At 51.4% G+C, this 21,136-nt stretch overlaps 2 protein-coding genes across 7 annotated transcripts in view; one reads left to right on the top strand and one right to left on the bottom strand.

The window, feature by feature from the left end:
• The window catches only part of adam19a (ADAM metallopeptidase domain 19a), a 72,680-nt gene extending 60,770 nt beyond the window's left edge, over positions 1-11,910 (top strand). For both annotated transcript variants that reach the window (XM_030083920.1, XM_030083913.1), the window contains 5 exons: positions 1,976-2,114; positions 3,544-3,640; positions 8,539-8,790; positions 10,070-10,275; positions 11,653-11,910. In XM_030083920.1, coding sequence (XP_029939780.1) covers positions 1,976-2,114; positions 3,544-3,640; positions 8,539-8,790; positions 10,070-10,275; positions 11,653-11,704 — 746 coding nt within the window. In that variant the 3' untranslated portion in view covers positions 11,705-11,910. The remainder of the gene's footprint in view (positions 1-1,975; positions 2,115-3,543; positions 3,641-8,538; positions 8,791-10,069; positions 10,276-11,652) is intronic.
• Positions 11,911-15,429: 3,519 nt separating this feature from the next.
• The window catches only part of lrch4 (leucine-rich repeats and calponin homology (CH) domain containing 4), a 69,633-nt gene continuing 63,926 nt past the window's right edge, over positions 15,430-21,136 (bottom strand). For 4 of the 5 annotated variants that reach the window (XM_030083930.1, XM_030083938.1, XM_030083946.1 and 1 more), the window contains one exon: positions 18,484-20,737. In XM_030083930.1, coding sequence (XP_029939790.1) covers positions 20,498-20,737 — 240 coding nt within the window. In that variant the 3' untranslated portion in view covers positions 18,484-20,497. Of the gene's footprint in view, positions 15,638-18,483; positions 20,738-21,136 lie in introns of those variants that run through there. The other variant, XM_030083961.1, reaches the window with a different exon arrangement.

Raw genomic sequence — 21,136 nt, 5'->3', positions numbered from 1 at the left:
CACTGTGATTCACACCACACCACGGTCTCCGCAGTCCGCTGAAGAAGGTTGCCAGATCTGTCGTTATCCCCCGTAAACAATTTGAAACCCGTTGTACTCAATAGAAAGCAGCCCAAACCGCCGTCTCGGTTGAAAATGCACGTTAAAACCGTATCTTTATAATAACAAACACGTCATGAACACATAATCATTTCATTGACCCATCAGACGTGTTCAAAAAAGAAGCTTGATTTGACAGAAACCCGCCCAATCTGGCAACACGGAGCTGCTCCGGTCACAGAGCTGTTCTGAGCCATTTTGGAGTCGTTTGACTTTAAAGCAGTGATGAAGTGCAAAACTGTTCATTCTTCTAAAGCGTATAGTGACTACATCATGTTGTTTCTTCTGTATTCTACCAGAAGAAGTAAAGAAATAGAATATTAAGGCAAAAACATGACACAGATTTCATTTTGAAGTCACTTATTTTGGAACACGTATCGTGTTTCCTTCCGGCGCCCGACTTGCTTCTGTCTGGATTGACGTGGTAGGGCTGCGGCGTGCGGAAAAATAGGATCTTTGCGGAAAGAGACCGGAGCTCCGCAAAGGCTCTGGAGCCGAACCGCAGCCGGACCAGAGCTGGACCGCAGCCAGACCGCGGCCGGTGTGATCGGGGGGGACCGGAGCCGGACCAGAGCTGGACCGCAGCCGGACCGCAGCCGGACCGCGGCCGGTGTGCATCGGGGGGGACCGGAGCCGGACCAGAGCCGGACCGCAGCCGGACCGCGGCCGGACCGCGGCCGGACCAGAGCCGGACCGCGGTCGGTGTGCTTCACAGCATTGATTTTAATGACTACGGATTAGCTGCGGTGTCCGGACCGGAGCCGTTCCGGAGCCGGACCGCATCCAGTGTGCATCGGGGGTGAGGACCTCCTCAATCCCGTCGCCACGTCCTCCATAGAGGAAGCAGAGGCTGAGGTCTCAGAGGGGGATGGTAAGCTCCTCGGTGGCATTACATTCTCCCTGAGTACCTTAACTCTCTGGACGTGCAGGGACTGTCTTGGTTGACACGGCTCTGTAACATCGCGTGGCGGTCGGGGACAGAACCTCTGGCAGACCGGAGTGGTGGTTTCCCTTTTTAAAACAGAGACTGGATGGTGTGCTCCAACTATAGGGGATCACACTCCTCAGCCTCCCCAAGAAAGTCTATTCCAGGGTCCTGGAGAGGAGGATTCCACCGATAGTCGAACCTCGGATCCAGGAGGATCGTCCCGTGTCGTAGACAGCGGCTCAGGACTTAAGAGTGTTCAACGGTTTCTGGTTGGAAAATCTCAGTGATAGATATTTTGGGGACAGTATCCTTCGCTACTTTCCCCATCAATCCCACAACCACTTCCATGAGCATACAGACAGCATCCGGAACTGCACCGAGACATTTCCCAGTCCGCTGTCTGCAATGCATCCTTCAGGGTGGCCTCTGATTGGTCAGTCCAGCATGACACCTTCCTCAGCACCAGAGCGGATTGGATCTGGCGCTGCTCATACCTGACAGATGCGAGCTCTGACTGAATGGAGGTGGAACCTTTGCTGCATAGCCGTCTCTGAAGGGAGAACAGTGATCCACACTTCTGTCTCTGGTGAGGAAGACGCTGTGCTGATGAAGCTCCGCCACCGCCTTCCTCTGCTAAAACCCCCCGTCATGATTAGCGTGCTAGCATGAGATAGTACCATGTAGCTCTGTTAATGCAGCATCTGTGTCCTCCTGAATGTAGACGGCGCTGAGGGTACTGGAGTTGAATTCTCGGGAGAGATGGAAGGGCTGACATTTAGAAGTTTAAAGTTCACGACTGGCAAAGAGAACGTACAGAGATAAACCTTCACCAGTTCTTCTTGACCATGAGTCAGGCACCTCCGCCTCTGGACTCTCCTGACCCAGCTGGTCTGTCAATGCAGTCGACTGTGAAGAACTCCTGTGTTTTGTGCGTCTGTCCATCTACAGGTCAGGTGGGCCTGGTGGTGGGCCTGGTCTTTGCCTTCCTGGTGGTCCTTCCTGCAGTGCTGCTGCTCTTCTACTGCTACAGGATCAAGACATCCTTTTGCCATAAGTGGTGGTCACAGAGGGAGAAGAACGACAACAGGTCCTGATTCTTCGAATGAACATCTCACCATGCTACACACATAAAATATTTCCTGCTGAATCTTGCTCAAAGTGTGGATGAGAATGGATGTGTTCAGTGTGGAGCAGGGCTTCACTTTCTGGAAGTGTTTACACATTAAAGCCCATCAGTAACTCAGAAGAAACAAGGCGCTGGACCACAAACACTACAAAAAAAAAAAAAAAAAAAATCTGCACAATATGTGACATTGTTTTTCATTTGTTTGGACCGGAAGGCGTGCTCCAGCTGTAGCGGGTCACACTCCTCAGCCTCCCTGGGAGAGTCTCCTGCAGGTACAGGAGAGGCGGATTCACCCAGTCTTACCTCGGTGGTTTTCCTCATGGTTGCGGTCCACTGGACCACCTCTATATCCTTCATAGCGTATTTGAGGGTTCCTGGGAGTTGGCCCAACTAGTTCACAAGTGTTTTGTGGGTTGAATGAATCCACAGGTCTACATGGTGGACAGAAGCGTGGCCTCCCAGGCGGCCTGTGGAGCCGGGGTCTCCTTCAGTGCAACTCTGGGAAAGACAGTTCAGAAGGACTCTGGTCTGTGTTGTACATCCCCTCAAATCATGAGGAGGATGTTCAGTTCGGCATCATGTTTGGTGTGATGGTGTACCATTAAGCTTTACAGCTCAGTATCAATGATTAACTTGCAAACCTGGTGTTGGGTGAGGCGAAGTGATCACGAGCCTACAGACTGTTCATCTAATCCTCGGTTCATCAACCAGCTAAACATTCACAATTAAATCAACACATCATGAAGACACACAGTTCTATGCTCGGCAAAACGTGTTCTGTGCTAAAGCCCAGATAGTTCCCGCGTTCCACGGTCTTTGAAGACAGAGTCGCTCTGGTGCAGCTCGCCACGCCATGCTAGCTTCGTGGCTGTTTCTCTGCTCCCAGGTTGCAGGTCCCTGTGGCTGGTGCAGTTAAAGAACCGAAGCACCATCCTTGATGTGGTTCTGATGGTGGCTCCGGTTCTGCCACGTCCTTTTGTGGCCTGGAGGATTGAATTCTGGGCCTGGGCCTGCAGTTAGTCCCTCAGCCTGCGGCGTGTGGGAGAGCAGTTTGTGAAGGTGTGGGCTGTGTGATGAGCCTGGACGCTGGGTGGCAGGTTAGGCCTGTCCCCCTTCTGTTAGCCGTTAGCTGTGGCTAACCAGCTCTGGAAGCAGGAGGTGTCTTCCTTCCTTTTCAAAGGTCCTGGGCAGAAAGCAAGAAGAGCTTGAGGAGACAGGAAACACGTGGCTGGAGCAGGGTCTGTGGAAGCCTGGAACATGTCTGTCCTCATGTCTCTCCTCACGTCTGTCCTCATGTCTGTCCTCATGTCTCTCCTCACGTCTGTCCTCATGACATCTGTCTTCATTTTCCTCTGATATCTGTCTGCATGTCTGTTCTTATACCTGTCAGGAACAAGGCATCTGATGGTAAAGGAAAGAACTGCCATCTGAATCCAGCCTTCCACCTGAAGGTCGTGGGACAGAGCAGTAAAGCCGGTGGACAGAAGGTGAGGAAACTCTAACATGAAAGTATGCTGCCTTCCGTGTCCATGAATAACAAATGGACCGTCCATGAGGTTGACCTTCACTTTAACTGGCTCCCAGATGCCCCCTCCCTCCAGCAAGAGCTCCTGATGCTGTTTGGTAGTATTTCTTTTACTGGAGGGGCCAGCAGCTTGGCGTCACAGCAGGTTTTTCTTTTTTTTTACTGAAAAACTAACAAAAGGATGAGGACATCACTAGACTAAGGAAGACACTTCTATTGGGCGGAAACACAAAGTCAGAGAACAGTAAATCACTCCTGTACTTTTAAGAATAATCAGAATAATTCATTTCAGAGAAGGTCCTGGGTTCAAATTCCGGCCGTGGCCTTTGTGTGTGGTTTGCATGTTCTCCTTGTGTGTGGTTGGTTTCCCTGGGTACTCCAGTTTCTCCCATGGTCCAAAAACATGCTGGGCCTCATTTATCAAACGAACGTATGGCAGGAAAAGGCCGTGCAGCCATATCCACAGAAAGATCCGCATTTATCAGTGTGGACGTGATCGTACGGAAGGACAAAGTCTCACCTCGGGCCTGACGTCCTGGATCCAGAGCCAGGCAGTGTGGATCCGTGGCAGCAGAGCAGAACCTGGCAGAGCATGAAAATTAAGAAATTATGAACATTATTAGGCTAGCTTCAAACATGTTATGAAGCACAAGCAACACATGTTCAGTACAGATTAAAAATGAAAAGAATAAAAAATAAAATAATGCTAAATGAATTTAGCATGAGTTTGTTCTGGGCTGGCTCTGAGGCTCGGGAGCAGAACACAGCTGATGCATGATGGGAAGTTTAGTACGATCATGGAGCTGATGGAGCTGCAGCAGTTCTCCCTGGTGAGGCACAGAGGAGCCTCCACTGGGGCTGGACGGGGGAGACGGGACCTGAAGAACCAGGGACCAGCAGAGCCTCCACTGGGGCTGGACGGGGGAGACAGGACCTGGAGAACCAGGGACCAGCAGAGCCTCCACTGGGGCTGGACGGGGGAGACGGGACCTGAAGAACCAGGGACCAGCAGAGCCTCCACTGGGGCTGGACGGGGGAGACAGGACCTGGAGAACCAGGGACCAGCAGAGCCTCCACTGGGGCTGGACGGGGGAGACGGGACCTGGAGAACCAGGGACCAGCAGAGCCTCCACTGGGGCTGGACGGGGGAGACAGGACCTGGAGAACCAGGGACCAGCAGAGCCTCCACTGGGGCTGGACGGGGGAGACGGGACCTGAAGAACCAGGGACCAGCAGTGTCTCCACTGGGGCTGGACGGGGGAGACGGGACCTGGAGAACCAGGGACCAGCAGAGCCTCCACTGGGGCTGGACGGGGGAGACGGGACCTGGAGAACCAGGGACCAGCAGAGCCTCCACTGGGGCTGGACGGGGGAGACGGGACCTGGAGAACCAGGGACCAGCAGAGCCTCCACTGGGGCTGGACGGGGGAGACGGGACCTGGAGAACCAGGGACCAGCAGTGTCTCCACTGGGGCTGGACGGGGGAGACGGGACCTGGAGAACCAGGGACCAGCAGAGCCTCCACTGGGGCTGGACGGGGGAGAAGGGACCTGGAGAACCAGGGACCAGCAGAGCCTCCACTGGGGCTGGACGGGGGAGACGGGACCTGGAGAACCAGGGACCAGCAGAGCCTCCACTGGGGCTGGACGGGTGAGGCAGGACCTGGAGAACCAGGGACCAGCAGAGCCTCCACTGGGGCTGGACGGGGGAGACGGGACCTGGAGAACCAGGGACCAGCAGAGCCTCCACTGGGGCTGGACGGGGGAGACAGGACCTGGAGAACCAGGGACCAGCAGTGTCTCCACTGGGGCTGGACGGGGGAGACGGGACCTGGAGAACCAGGGACCAGCAGAGCCTCCGCTGGGGCTGGACGGGGGAGACGGGACCTGAAGAACCAGGGACCAGCAGAGCCTCCGCTGGGGCTGGACGGGGGAGACGGGACCTGGAGAACCAGGGACCAGCAGAGTCTCCACTGGGGCTGGACGGGGGAGACAGGACCTGGAGAACCAGGGACCAGCAGAGTCTCCACTGGGGCTGGACGGGGGAGACAGGACCTGGAGAACCAGGGACCAGCAGAGCCTCCACTGGGGCTGGACGGGGGAGACAGGACCTGGAGAACCAGGGACCAGCAGAGCCTCCACTGGGGCTGGACGGGGGAGACGGGACCTGGAGAACCAGGGACCAGCAGAGCCTCCACTGGGGCTGGACGGGGGAGACGGGACCTGGAGAACCAGGGACCAGCAGAGCCTCCACTGGGGCTGGACGGGGGAGACGGGACCTGGAGAACCAGGGACCAGCAGTGTCTCCACTGGGGCTGGACGGGGGAGACGGGACCTGGAGAACCAGGGACCAGCAGAGCCTCCACTGGGGCTGGACGGGGGAGAAGGGACCTGGAGAACCAGGGACCAGCAGAGCCTCCACTGGGGCTGGACGGGGGAGACGGGACCTGGAGAACCAGGGACCAGCAGAGCCTCCACTGGGGCTGGACGGGTGAGACAGGACCTGGAGAACCAGGGACCAGCAGAGCCTCCACTGGGGCTGGACGGGGGAGACGGGACCTGGAGAACCAGGGACCAGCAGAGCCTCCACTGGGGCTGGACGGGTGAGACAGGACCTGGAGAACCAGGGACCAGCAGTGTCTCCACTGGGGCTGGACGGGGGAGACGGGACCTGGAGAACCAGGGACCAGCAGAGCCTCCGCTGGGGCTGGACGGGGGAGACGGGACCTGAAGAACCAGGGACCAGCAGAGCCTCCGCTGGGGCTGGACGGGGGAGACGGGACCTGGAGAACCAGGGACCAGCAGAGTCTCCACTGGGGCTGGACGGGGGAGACAGGACCTGGAGAACCAGGGACCAGCAGAGTCTCCACTGGGGCTGGACGGGGGAGACAGGACCTGGAGAACCAGGGACCAGCAGAGCCTCCACTGGGGCTGGACGGGGGAGACAGGACCTGGAGAACCAGGGACCAGCAGAGCCTCCACTGGGGCTGGACGGGGGAGACGGGACCTGGAGAACTGCTTCTGAAATGCAAAGTAAACTTTGAAGTCGATCCAAGGCTCCATCAGTGGTGTACTGCCCGGAGCCACACTATGATCTTCTTCAGGACAGTTTTTCTGGCTCCTTTAATTCCAGTTTTCTTCTGCAGAGTGTCCTTGTTTACCTCCACCTCAGATGTGAGGGGATTCATTTCCAGCTTGGAAAAGTTTTTCTGTTTTTTTCTCCCCTCTGTATTTGAAGTCATTGACTACGTTTACATGCAGCTGAAATTCGGGTTCAGGTCAGTATCTGGGTTTCTGAAACATTAGGAAACCCCCAGTTACATGCTTTCACAGACAGATGAATGACTTCAGTTTGATTTTCACAATAGAACAAGTCAAGACCTTTGAAACAGTTTCTGAAACAGATCAGAAGCCACAATATGAACCACAAAAAATACAAATCTAAAGAAGGAGAAATCTCTGCATTGTGATTTACACAATGCTCCTCTAGAGACAAATATACTCTATCTTTAAGTTTCCACTGGGTTTATGGATGTGATCTGCAGTGTTTCCTTTCTGCGTGCCTTCCGACGGCGTTCTCTGCACAGCTGTCGCTCCGCTGTGACCTTAGCAACCGCTGTGCTTGTTGCTAAGGACTCTGACCCCTGACCCGGAAGGAAGTTGATGTGCGTCACAGACTGGATTTTTTTTCTTCAAGGGTGGAGTTTTGCTCTGTAACTAATAATAGTGGTCCACTAATACTCGTCTGTGCATTAAATAACAACTTTGGAAAAGAGAGAATCACGCCGTGTCTCACACTGGACCGGTTGTGAGTGACGGACTGTCCCGTTCTGAGAGGAAGTACTGTGATACTGCAGCAGCGGCTTGGGGAGAACAAGTGAAAGGGGTTGTGGGATATTGTTCCAGGGGTTGGTTTGGGTTGGGTGAGGGTGTTTACTGTTGTTTCATGGTGCTGTGCTCCTGTTGGGGGGTCATGGTGTTGCTCAGGTGGGTTTTGGTGAGTTGTGTGAAGGATGCTGCAGTCTGTGCTGTGATGCATTCAAGCTCGTCCGTCGAAATCCCGTTCTTTCCCTATCAGAAATCTCATCCAGCATTTCTAAGTCTGTGCAGTGATTCAGCATATTCATTTTAAAGGAAAAGCTGAAATGGTACAAAACTATTGGCAGCTTGGAAAGAATTTGGGAGAATCGGAGAATTTTACTCTGGTTTAGTCTCTGCATTTCACACACATGTGTATCTTAAAGACATTCTGTGTAAAAGCTGCTGGTTGAAGACAGCAGCCACAGCAACTGCAGGCTGCCGTTGTGAAGTACTAAATACGTAATTCAGCTTATTTATGTTCTTATTATCCAGAGTGGAGCAGTAGACAAAGCAGTTATTAGTACTCTGTGACAAACACAAGTTACTTTACTTTAAATCACCAACTTTCCTAATTCATTCTTTTATTGTTCCACAGTGGGTAGTGTGGATCACAATAGAACCATGTTTGGCTTTGATTAGGTGAAGTTTGATCATACATACAGATTTTTCTCTCAATTTATATCTACATTTGGTTACAAACCAGATTGCCTTGGCAACATGAAAGAGATTATCTAAACCTTGAATGTTATCATTCAAATTGGTAAAGAGGACAACCATGACTATATTAAATTCCCATTAGTTTAACAGGTCTGAAACAGCTGAGATCAGACTGAGTTCCACGTTTGAAATATGAGTTAAGGTCAGTCAGAAGACTAAAAACGACATTTCTTGGCCGGCGGAGCTGCTGTGAACCTCGCGGCCGATCAGTGACAGTGTCGAGGTCCCGACAGCAGTGGAGTCTTTCTTCTGAGTTTGCTGTTTTGTCTGTGTTCTCCTGCAGGTTCCTCACTCCAGCAAAGAGGTCCTCCCCCTCAGACCGAACCCTGTGCAGAACGGTGCCCAGCCGGTCAATGTGGTCCGACCCCTGAGACCCGTTCAGTCCCCTCATGGTGCTGCTCAGAGACTCAAGGTGGTCCGTCCACCTGTAGCAACCAGCAAGCACCTGGCGCCTGCAACAACCCCCCCCCAACATCCACAGAGACTCAGCCCGCCCCAGAAACCTTTACCCCTCAACCCGGTACGACCCTCAACGGTAAGACCTGTGCAGAGGCCTGCAGGCCCCGATGCATGTCTACAGATCTTCACAGACCCCTACTGGCTCCTGCAAACCCCGACTGAACCTTATTCTGGTGTAACAGGGGTCTGCAGTTACCTGGAGGGTCTGCAGACATATGCAGCCCCCTGCAGACCCTCCAGGTAACTGCAGACCCCTGTTACACCAGTCGACCCCTACAGCCTCCGACAGACCCATGCAGATCCCTAAATTCCTCAAAACACCACGACAGTCCCCGGCATCTGAGCTTTAAGCTGATCCTGCTGAAGTTCCTAAACAACGCACCCTATTGGCCCAAACTTCAGACGACTCTGATTACAAGACCACCCCATTTTTCAAACATGATTTTGTGAAAATAAAAATATGATGAAGACAATAAGGTTACTCATAAAAGAACTTCTTATTGAAGTTATTCCAGGAAAACTCAACAGAGATAACAGTTCAGGTGATTTAAAGGACCTATATCATGCAAAATCCACTTTTGTAAGGTTTTCAGCAGAGGTGTCAAGAAAGTACTTTCCCATGCCATGTTTTTCCATGTAGCCAGTCAGTTCTGGAAGAGCTGGGCTGATTGTGATCACCTGGGCCCAGAACTGTTTGTTGCAGGTGATTCAAATCAGCCCAGCCCGTTAACAGCCTGTTAACTGACTGGGCACAACAAAAACGTGGCATGGGGAAGTACTTTCTTGACACCTCTGGTTTTCAGCATGCCACAAAGTTGATTTCCCTTTCAAACCACCCCCAAAAGGTTATTTGCCTTCATCCACATGTCTGAGTGATCTCTTCAGTCTGCTGCTCTCTACAGCAGCCCCTCCCTTCGGGGGGAAAACAGCTCATTTGAAATTCTTCAAACCTAAGTATGTCACAAAATTGAACTCCCCACCACTCAACACGCCACTATCCTCTGACCAGCACACAGCTGATTCTCATTTTCCATGAAGGAAACAGCCCCCCCCCCCCTCGGTACTTTGGCTCCGTCTAGCGACAGTCTGGTCCTCGACTGCAGTACGACCCCATGTTGAAGAATACAGTTTGTGGAGAAAAGTATCGTCTCATATTCGGGCCAGTGTGGGAATGCATGCGACGGCTGTCCTGAGCTGAGCTGACGTTCTGAATGAGTCTCAACTAAAAGCAAGCTCAAGCTTTCAGTCGGTGTTCACGGTTACTGCTTCCACACGGCCTGTCCTCCTTTTGCCTTTCGGTTGAATTTTTGATTTTATTCCACTGCTTGCGGTTTCAGAAAATGTCTGTTTTTCAGCTGGCAGCGGACTTGCAGTCCCGACCGTCCCCCTTCCCCCCTCAGAGGCCGCTCCCTCTCAGCCCAGCCAGAGGACCCCAGCTCACTGTGAGTCCCCGGACCGCTGTGTCCAGACCCTCCACGGGCCTGATGGTCGTGATGCCGCCGCCTGCAGGAGGGAAACCCCAGGCCAAGATCTCAGCCATGCCTTCTCTGAGAGCTCTCAGGTAAGCGCCACACTGCAGCAGCTGCATGACAACAGGAAGAAGCAACAGCACCCTGTGTGACTTAAATTAAAGTCAATTCAGTTTTATTTCTATAGCTCCAAAGAAAGCACAGTTATTTCAAGACACTTTTGCAGACAGAACCCGACAGTTCCACATGAGCGGAGGAGATGGAGGACAGGAAGGAGTTCCTGAAACCTTCGTAGAACGAGACCAGGCGAAAGTAGGCAGCACTGCAGACGTGTTTAATCAGGGCATCCAAAAAGAAAGCCTGGTCTAAAGTAGCTCCAGTTTCCTCCCAGTAGTGGTCGTCCTGGTCTGGAATAACTGACGGACGTTCTCCAGATGTATGAAGTGGAGCGGAGCTGTCTCAGTTCAGCCAGCGCTCCGTTGCGTTCCCCGTTCCTCTGCTAGTTGAAATCTGGTCAAAGCTGTCTGTGTTGGAAAAACCTGGGTCAAAAGTTCAGAGAAGACTTCCCTCTTCCCCCTTCCCCACTGGAACCAGCGAGTCGACCCGCTAACAGTCGGCAATTGATTCCTTTCCCACCGCCTGCAGACCCGGGTCTGACCGCCTGCAGGCGAGCTGCAGGGCTGCGTTTTCCCGTGCTGATGGTGTCCCACGCTGATGACATCATCAGCGCGACTGAGCACAGCGAGGTAAACAGTGGAGACGAGTCGAGGAGTCTCCTCTTCCCCTCGGATCCAGAGCAGCTCTCTGGTCTCGCTGTCTTGCCAATACTGGGTCATCTTGATTTCTCAGGCTGTGTCCAGAAACAACTAGCGCGCTAACGTAGCCGCGCTACAGCGCCGTCGTCATGTAAAGGACCGCGTCGACCCGGCTGTGAATTTGACACTGAAGCCGGGTCGCTTGCAGGGTCAGTCGACCCGGGTTGAAAGGCCATTTAAAGCCTCTCCCACTGCAGGGACAGTGAGGGGCAGCGACGGCCAGCCGCTAACCGGCTGGTCGTTAGCGGATTTAAGTGGGTTTTCTGGCCAGTGGAAAAGGGGTGTATGTTTGAGTTGTTCCTGGTGAAGGTGATCAGAGAAGGATTGCAAAACACCGGACAAAATAGAAAAGAGAGTGAAGCTGGAGAGTGAAGCACCGAGGCTGCCGTCATGTTCACCTCATCACTCTGACTTCATCCTGTCTTCATATCGGGGTAGAGGCGGTAGTGAACACATCTTTCAGACTCATCTTAGCCAAATTAATCAACTTCTGCACAGCAGCTGAGATTTCTGAAGGACCTTTCTGTCACAGTTAAATGTGACAAACGGTTAAATCTGCTGCAGCCGTCGAAATAATGAACTGCAACCACTGAAAGAGCCGAACAGCAAGAAGTGACACTACTAAACCTTTCTGCTCCTCCCCCCCCCCCCCAGACCGGTTCCAGGAGCCAAGCCAAACACAGCCTTGTCTCGGGCTCAGAAGTGACCTTGTGTGACCTCCTGTGACCTCCAGCGTTGGACTGCCTTTTTGCACTATGGAGCAGTGTGAGGAGAAGCGCCAGCAGCCCTTCAGGCTCCTGAAGTCCTGCCGACGGAGACGGCTGCTTCCCTGAGGACAGAGACATGTCCAAACCAGCTTTTATACCTGTGTGTTTTTTATGGTGTGATGTCTGCATAAGAAGCTTTTTCTCATGACCTGTTGTTTACAGTGTGATTTGTGTTCTGGGTTCCTCACACCTGGGTTTGGCCCAGATGCTTAAAGATCATTTCATCACATCATCTTCTCTATAGTTTGAGGTTTTGTAATTTATTTTTTATACAGGTTCAGACAGCCATCAGGAGAATGGAGAGTTTCTTCTTCTTCTCCTCTTTCTAACAGTTTACATGCCGGAGGCTGAGTGGAACCAGCCTCGGCACTCCGGCCGCTTGTCTTCATTTGAATGTTTTTTGCTGTGTGGTTTGACATAAAGGATGTTTTTACAAACACGTGTTCAATTTCTGCTGCTTTGATTCTGAAGAAGCAGATGACAGCCTCATGCCTTCATGGCTGGACCCCCCAGGGCACCGACCCCCCAGGGCACCGACCCCCCAGGGCCTGTTCACTCTGCAGCATGCTGGATAATATGAGCACAGCGGGGGGTCACAGCAGGGGGGGTCACAGCAGGGGGGGGGGTCACAACAGGGGGTCACAGCGGGGGGGGGTCACAGCAGGGGGTCACAGCGGGGGGGGGTCACAGCAGGGGGTCACAACAGGGGGTCACAGCGGGGGGTCACACCAGGGGGTCACAGCGGGGGGGGTCACAGCGGGGGGTCACAACAGGGGGTCACAGCAGGGGGTCACAGCGGGGGGGGTGGTCACAGCAGGGGGTCACAACAGGGGGTCACAGCGGGGGGGGTCACAGCAGGGGGTCACAGCGGGGGGGTCACAGCGGGGGGGGGTCACAGCAGGGGGGTCGGGCTCTAGGAGCATTTCCACCAATCACGATGGAGAAGAAATGACTGACATGAAATTAAGCCATTCATTCATTTTCCAAGCCACTTTCCAGGGTTGTCGGGGGCTTTAGTCAATCCCAGCTACTTTGGGTGAGGGCGGGGTCCACCTCTACCCTGGACAGTCCACCCGTCTGTCTCATAGGGACAGACAACCATGCACACTCACACCTATCGGCAATTTAGGGTCACCATTAACCTGGCATGCTTGCTTTTGGACCGTGGGAGGAAGCTGGAGAACCTGGAGGCAGAACCCACTGGCAGAACACGCCAACTGCATACAGAAAGGCCCCGAGCCCCGGCTGGAATTGAACCCAGGACCTTCTGTTTGAGGCAGAAGGCGCTAATCACTGCTGAAGCACCCGGCGCTGGTGAAGGTGAGCGGCTGCTGCTCAGGGCAGTCTCGCCCCGTCTGGTTTAGAAACACGCCGTACGTTAACACGGAGAATATGGACTGAAACTGAGGAATGATGAAACCAGAACGATGGTGTATTTCCCCCAGTCCACCACCCATTCAGCACGTTCACACCTGAAAGCATGTGGAGCCACTGCGTTCCAGACCTGGAGAGTACAGACTCACCTGTGACCAGCTCCACGCTGCACCCCAGGCACAAGTTACTGACGGGTGTGAGCAGGCCCTCGGGTCTCATTTCAGAAAAGCGGATCTGAATCAGACAAAGCGATCCACGATCAGTCCTGGTTGTCCAGGGCCCTGGGCGAAGCGGATTACGCGGCGTGGTGTGACATGAGCACCAAGTCTCTCAGGGAACCTTCAGGTCTGTGGCTCTGCAGCAGCAGACTCAGCCGACCAGTGTTTTCATCTGATCAGTAATGTTCCAACACCTCCATGAGACGCTGCTGAAGGAACGAGCGCTCCGGAGCACCGGCTCCGCCTGCCGATGTTTCAAATTAACTGGTCTCTGTGTTAACTTGTGACCAACAGGTGTTGAAAATGAAGTGAAGCTTGTAGTGGTTCTAGTGAACGTCGGTTTTCTACAGTTACAGTAAATTTATCAGTTTAGAGTCTTCAGTGAGTCTGATTTTAACATCTGCTGTTTCCAGCATGTGTTTACAGAAATCCGTCACTCGTTACCATGGAAACCAGTTAATCCAGAACACCGGGCGGCGGTCCGCTGGTAGTCCACCACCGAGCTCTTTCAACAACTCACTGTCACTCTCCTCTCCAGTGTTTGTTCTCTCGGGGTTTTTATTAAAAAGTGTTTCTCTGCCACCGTCCAGTTCTTCTGCTTGATTTTGACTGTTTCCTGCTTCCTGTTTCGTCATCAGGTCACTGCATACGAGGGAACACATGGTAGAATCAATAATCCCTGTTTACCAGTAATCCGCTCTGCTGTCAGCTGTATATATGAGACACAGAGCGGATTATCGATCAACCTAGACACAAAAAAGTGAGCAAAAACAGAAGAAAGATGGTTGGAGCAACGGTCCAAAAGACGAAGTACAGAGGAAGAAGCCTGATACCGAAAAGCTCCTCTTGGAAGGGCAGACCTGTTTGGAACCTTCCAGCAGCCAGACCTCCGTTCTGCTGCTTCCTGCTGGACAGGACAGGAGGGGAAAGCAAAGACAAGCCCCCAGACGGCGGCCGTGACTCCTCCTGTCCCTTCATCCAGGGGGCTCTGGACGGCGGCCGTGACTCCTCCTGTCCCTTCATCCAGGGGGCTCTGGACGGCGGCCGTGACTGGATGTGTCCCTTCATCGAGGGGGCTCTGGACGGCGGCCGTGGCTGGACGTGTCCCTTCATCCAGGGGGCTCTGGACGGCGGCCGTGGCTGGACGTGTCCCTTCATTGAGGGGGCTCTGGACGGCGGCCGTGGCTGGACGTGTCCCTTCATCCAGGGGGCTCTGGACGGCGGCCGTGACTCCTCCTGTCCCTTCATCCAGGGGGCTCTGGACGGCGGCCGTGGCTGGACGTGTGTAAGTTGTTGCAGTGGATCTCGATTCCCATATTACTTGACCATTCCATGAATCCCTGTGAAGCGTTCACTTGTTGGAAACAGTTTGAATATAAAGTTCTGCATGTTTTCTTTCCTCAGGCAGAAGGGCAGAAGCTGGCTTGATCTTGATCTTCAGTCTGAGTACAGACCGTGGAGGCGGGGCCTCACCATCCTTCTGACTTTTTGGGTTTTAAGCAGGAGGTGTCAGAAAGGTTCCCACAGGGAGAACCGGCTCATGGCGGCCGAGCGTTCCTAGCGATGTCGCTTTTTGATCCTTGGATGTGGGCTCTTCCTGTCATGGTGAAGCAGAATTCACCAGGCGGTGGATTGTTCTCCACTAACAGGGAGCGTGAGCTGGTCAGACCGTGGTGAGGCAGCTTAGTTTGACCCTGCTGATGATGAGTTGTCTCAATATTAAGCCCTTTTCCTCGCCCTTCCTCAGGTGGCGCCCTCAGGTACCACAGGTACCTGAGGGCGCCACACTCCAGTGATGAAGACTGTGGTATTTTCATATACCCAGAACAACAAATAAACTGAAAACCTCAATAGGTGAAACGTGTGCCATGTTTGACGGGTCATACGGAGAGGAACACTTCCACACTCCTTTTTTTAGCTAACAACCATTTGTGTTTGTGATACGTTCTGTTTGTTTCACGCTGAATGAGCTTTTAGTTTATTTTTTTCACAGAACTGCATTGTTTGTTTAGTTTTTTTTAAATTTGCACTTGTGTAGCTTCAGAGAAATAAAGACACATAGTTGATTTGAAATGTGTTTTAATTGTTGTGCAGGCTTGATATTTGACAGGTGTGCACAGTAACTTGAGTCAAGTTCTCTTCTTGCAGATGATTTCACACTGAACCAGCGGCGGGTCTTTCTGGTTTGTTGTCCACCAGGTCAAGCAACATGTGAACCGTCTGAGCGAGACGGCTCAGCCATTCGTCCTCCATGGTGAGCTGAGGCGAGCACAAGTGATCCTGCCGGGAGGAAACAGGAGAAACACACTCGGTGCCAGCAAGCCAAACTGGATCCACTCAGAGTGCAGATCACATCAGTGCTGTGGAGATCTGACCCAGAGCTTTCACCGACTTCAACTGTTTTACACACAAAGGTGCAAACACACATCTTAAAGGTGCAGTAAAGATCTCAGGTATAATTTGTGTCACACAGGACACTTCTGAGCAGAACAGAAGCACAGAACCCGACGGAAAGCGTGCACACAGGCTGAAAGACGATTTGAAGCTCTGACACTGCCAGTGGTGTTTCTATCGAGAAAGAATAGTAGGAGGTAGTGTGTGTGTGTGTGTGTGTGTGTGTGTGTGTGTGCACGTATGCATGCAAGCTCGGCTGTCATGGCTACACACAGCATGCAACACCACTGTAAAGCGTGTGCATATGAGATATATGAGATTGACAAAGTATACTTGACTCACCAAAGCTGAGGGCTCACCGTCACAGAGAGGCGGCATGGCGGTTCTTCTTTGTGAAAAACTTTTCAGTGACTTTCAGTCATGTTGACTTCCGATCGTTAGCTGTAGCAGCACGGAGCTGTCACGGTTCAATCTGTCAGTCACTACTCAGTAGGTCTGATCTCAGCTCGGAGCTCACACTGAATATGGAGCAGTTACAGAAACACACAGATTTGGCAGCTGGCAGGCACAAAAGTACAATTTCCTCTGGAACTTTCTAATCTTAATCTTCTGCTGCTGCTGCTGCTATTTTTTTTTCTTTTTTACCACATAAGACCACTAGATTAATAAACCAGTTTCCTCTAACTCAGTACCATCAAGTCGACTTTTTCAGAAAAAAAAATAAATAAATAAATAAATTGTGGCATGTCTTTGTACCCCCCCTCCCCCTGATCAACCTGAATTTTTGTTGAAACATTAGACCGTCTTATCAAAGGCTGCTAGTTTAATACCGTTAACTGTCGCTCATGAAGTAATCTATTTTGCATTGTACTCTCACTAACACACAGAAATCATTGTAAATTAATCACGATCAGGAGTTTTATGTATTAAATATAGGGCTGTCAATCGATTAAAATATTTAATTGCAATTATTTGCATGATTGTCCATTGTTAACTTTTGATTAATTGCAAATTGATCGCACATTTTTTATCTATTCTCTCAGTACATTAAAGGGAGAATTTTCAAGTTCTTCGTTCTCTCATCGACGTGGCAGTGGACAGATATTCGTAATTTAGAAGCATGTTTACTGTTGTTGCCACAGTCAGATCAATACTGTCCAGAATCATCTCCTCAAACATTCTGCAGGCTCAGAAAACGGTCTGGAAGGACACTTGGACCTGAACGGAGCGTCATGTAGTAATAATCTACCCTGTCGTGTCCAGCCAGCGACATGTCCAGCTTTCCCAGACTGATGGAGCTCCTGGATCAGTAGACTCCTGGAGCAGCAGGGCCTGCTGGTCCGGAACAGAAGAGAGTCACCCGGAGCTTCAGGAAGAACAGAACTGACTGCTCTCTGCTCCGCACCCAGCCCGTCCTCACCACGGACATCGGAGACGGAGACGCTGCTTCACGCCGCTGTGGACTGGAGCTGACGTGCCGACACGGCGGCCATCTTGTGGAGGGGCCGCTTGCTGCCACACACAACGGATTATGTGAACCCTACATCGCCCCCAGCGGACGGACTGAGCGCCTTGCATGGCAGCCGCCTGCACTGGTGTGTGAATGTGAGTGTGAATGGGTGAATGTGATCCTGCAGTGTAAAGTGCTTTGGGCTGTCAGTGCAGGGTGAAAAGCGCTATGTAAGTGTAGTCCATTTACCATTTACGTCTAATTTTTCCAAACTGCTTCTCCTTCTTTTGTTTCGGTCACAAACAGCTTTAAGGTGCATAGCGCCACCTACTGTACAGTCTCACATCACGTACCTCTCAGTTTCCCAAACTAGAGTGTGAGACAAGGGTCACAAAACAAGAGTGAGTTCATCGCGTGACATAAAAGTTCTGACAGGGAGAACAGGCTCGTGGCGGCCAGGCGTTCATAGCGCCGTCGCTTTTTGATCCCTGGATGTCGGCTCTTCCTGTCATGGTGAAGCAGAATTCATTGGATTGTTCTCCACTAACAGGGAACGTGAGCTGGTCAGACCGTGGTGAGAGGGTCAGTTGGACCCTGAGGTGATGTGTTGTTGCAGGAGTAATCCTGCTAAAATCACTCATTTTCGTGGTGTCAGTAGAAATTTGAATGAACTATTATGGTGTTTATTTCCTGTGGGCCGGACTGAGCTCTGCGGGGACATTCACATGGACCGTCTGTTAAACACACACACGCTGAAAGAGCTCAAACTGCTGCACAAGTTCCCACAGGCCACCGGACTGACTTCAGTCCACCACCTACAAAGCTGAGCGATGTCGATGTAGTCATTTCATGAAAATGAGACATGGTGACATTTCCTCTGCCCTGTTTCCTGTGAGCGTAACTTCAGGTTAACTTCCTTCCTGGTTTGAAAGAAAAAGAAAGGTGGGTGTTCCTTCTGTTTTCAGAAGGCTTGTGGATTTAGCTTGGTCTTGATCACATTTCTTGCAGCAGTTTATTTTCAGGAGCTGATTCGGTCTCTGAATTCCCCGTCTCAGCCTGATGTGGGTATTTGTGGGATGTGCTGGACTGTCAGGACATGGATTCACCGTGCTGCAGCAGCAGCCAGTCGCTGTCTGCTCTCGTTTCCTCGTCTGAGCTTTGGTGAAGTCAGTGTGTTCGATAAGCTTCCTGTCTTCTCGACTTGACTTGAAACGGGTCAGAAACATAAAGAGCAACAAACAAACGCCATTTCTCTGGCCAAGCACAAAAAGCACAAGCAGAAAACACACTCAGGTTTCGTTTTTAATCTTTTCTCCATCACGGGAAAAACTTTACATTTGGACTGATATAAACTCAAAAGGCTTCGTAGTAATATTAATACAATAGATTATAAAGGTACAAAATACAACAGTGTTCTGATCCAACAGCTTGAAGAATATATTTGGGTGTAAACCAGTGTGTGGCTCTGACTTAAAAAGAACATGAAGAGCTAGAAAAGCTTCAGGAGGGTATTTACAGTGACATTAGAGAAGAGCAGAGCTGAGGACCAAACGCAGCCTGCAGACAAACAGGACGGACGTAGAAAAGACGGTGTGCAGGTTCACCGGAATGGCTTCTCATACCGAGTCTCCTCAGTCAAACAAAGAACCGAAGAAACTATTTACAAATGTCAGGTCAATCCTTTGAAACAAATGCATTGCTTTTGATTTCTTAGTGTCATTTCTATTCAAGCTCCTCAGTGTTCCGTTAGCTTCTAGCACCTTCTAAGTGATGCTGAATCAGCCCAAGAACAAAACTCAAACCACACGACAAGTCAGCTAACAGTGCACACCCCACAACTGGGAACATCCCCACAACAACTGGGAACATCCCCACTTGGTGTGGGAAGCTGTTAGCGAGGCAATAGCAGCAGATTTGGTCAGACTTTGTTCTGGCTAACAGGAGCTAACAGACTTTACTGCTCTGCACTTTTCATCCTCAGCTGAGCCTGTTTAAAGGTTCACAGTAGACATTACACTGAGCTCCAAACCCGTCGCAACAACATCAGAACACATAACGGCCAATCCCAGGACACTGTATTTATCTATATATATTTCATATTGAACACTTTGCGTAAGGAGTGTTCATAATTTATTTTAAGAGGACAAAAGCCTATCAAAGTGGTTTGTTGATTGATTTTTTCTAACTTTCAAGCCTGATTAAGTCGACTGGCTCCTTCCAGCCAGATCTGAGCTCTAGAAAAGCTAAACCCTAAAACCAGCTAGGTTTAGATTACATGCACACACTGAGCTGGAACGAGCAGGAAGCAGACAGCATGTGGACAACGACCACTTCCAGACAGTACTGATCGGACCAAATGATCAGAGTCCAACATGCTGCACAGGACAAATCTGGCTGTAGTCCAGAGAGTGGATCGTTTCTTTCAAGTCACACTGACCGTGAGCTTAAACTGACCAGCAGGTGGCAGCACTGCTTATGGCTCAGAGATCTGCTGGCAAAATAACAAATGTAGGAAAAGCAGCACAACAAAAGGTGCAGAAATTCCTTTCCAAGACCAGATTACTCGACTGCAAACCACTATTTATTGGTTGTTTTAGGGGATTCAGGGGAAAAATATAAATAAAAAGTTCACATTTAATGCACTTACTTTGCAAAATATAACAGCAAACAATAAGTTAAAGAATGGTTGATTTCAGCAGTGCTGTTAGACCCAATCTGGCTGGATGGAAAGAGAAAACCCTGTGAAGGTGAACTGTGCTGTTCTCCCACTGGAGCTAAAACCAACTCAAGTGAACTTCCAAATAAATAGAAAAGCAATAAGTTAATAACTTGTCTACGTTTTTACAGCCATGAAGTGGCTGCCGGGGAAGGTGAAGGCTGTCCAGAGAGGTTCGTACCGTTTGCAGGAGCGCTACAGTCACAGCGCCCCCTGCCGGTCCGCCCTGCACACAGGAACAAGTTAACAGGCACTGTTTGAGCCGCCTCGCGCTGCCACGTGGCGGACGCACCGAGTCTAAAGCTAAGGGACAAAATCACATTCATGGCTCAGTCTGAGCAGCTTCCAGCAGGGGGCAGCTGACCGCACTCAGTCCAGGACTTCCACCTGAAGGGGCTGTTCTCCAGCACCGCTGGGCTGAGATCAGCTCCAGGAAAACTGAAGTAAGGCATTTCCAGCAGTCTTCCTGTGCTCCTCACTCTTTCTGTGCTTTGCTGAAGTGTGCAGCAGCTGCAGAGCTCTCTCTCTCTCTCTCTCTCTCTCTCTCTCTCTCTCTCTCTCCTGAGTGTCGGGTGGAGCTTTAGGTGAGCAGGTAGCAGTACAGGATGTACAGCAGAACCATGGCTGCGCAGTAGAAGAGCAGGAAGTCTGTGGACAGAGGCGACGACGAGGACGAGGAGGACGCAGGCAAGGAAGGATGGGGGGACTTGTCCTCGTCCCCTAACGTCCCCCCACTCTCCACAGTCAGCAGGGCCGTCACACAGCGCAGCACAGCGGGCACGTTGCACAGAAGCACATCAGAACACACACACACTTCAGTCTGCACACACACACACACACACACACACACACACACACACACACACACACACACACACACACACACACACACACACACACACACACACACACACACACACACACACACACACACACACACACACACACACACACACACACACACACACGTTAGAGGAAAACACATGAAGTTGGTTAAAGAAGGTCTGGACTGTCACAGCAGAGGCTTTCTGTCTTCAAGGATCTTCTGATTATTTTAATTAAAGGATTTAAAAAAATACCAATTTTCTTAAACTCTCTGATGCACTGTCAGTTTCAGCTGTTCTCGTGTGAACATTTGTAGAAAACTGTGACACTGTGCCTGTGATTCTATGACAAACCAGACACTGTTACAGTCCCACTGCAGGGCTCTTCGTCCTGC

Source organism: Salarias fasciatus, chromosome 3, assembly GCF_902148845.1.
Source record: "Salarias fasciatus chromosome 3, fSalaFa1.1, whole genome shotgun sequence".
NCBI classification, from domain to species: domain Eukaryota; kingdom Metazoa; phylum Chordata; class Actinopteri; order Blenniiformes; family Blenniidae; genus Salarias; species Salarias fasciatus.
This window is presented reverse-complemented; position numbering and strand designations above follow the sequence as displayed.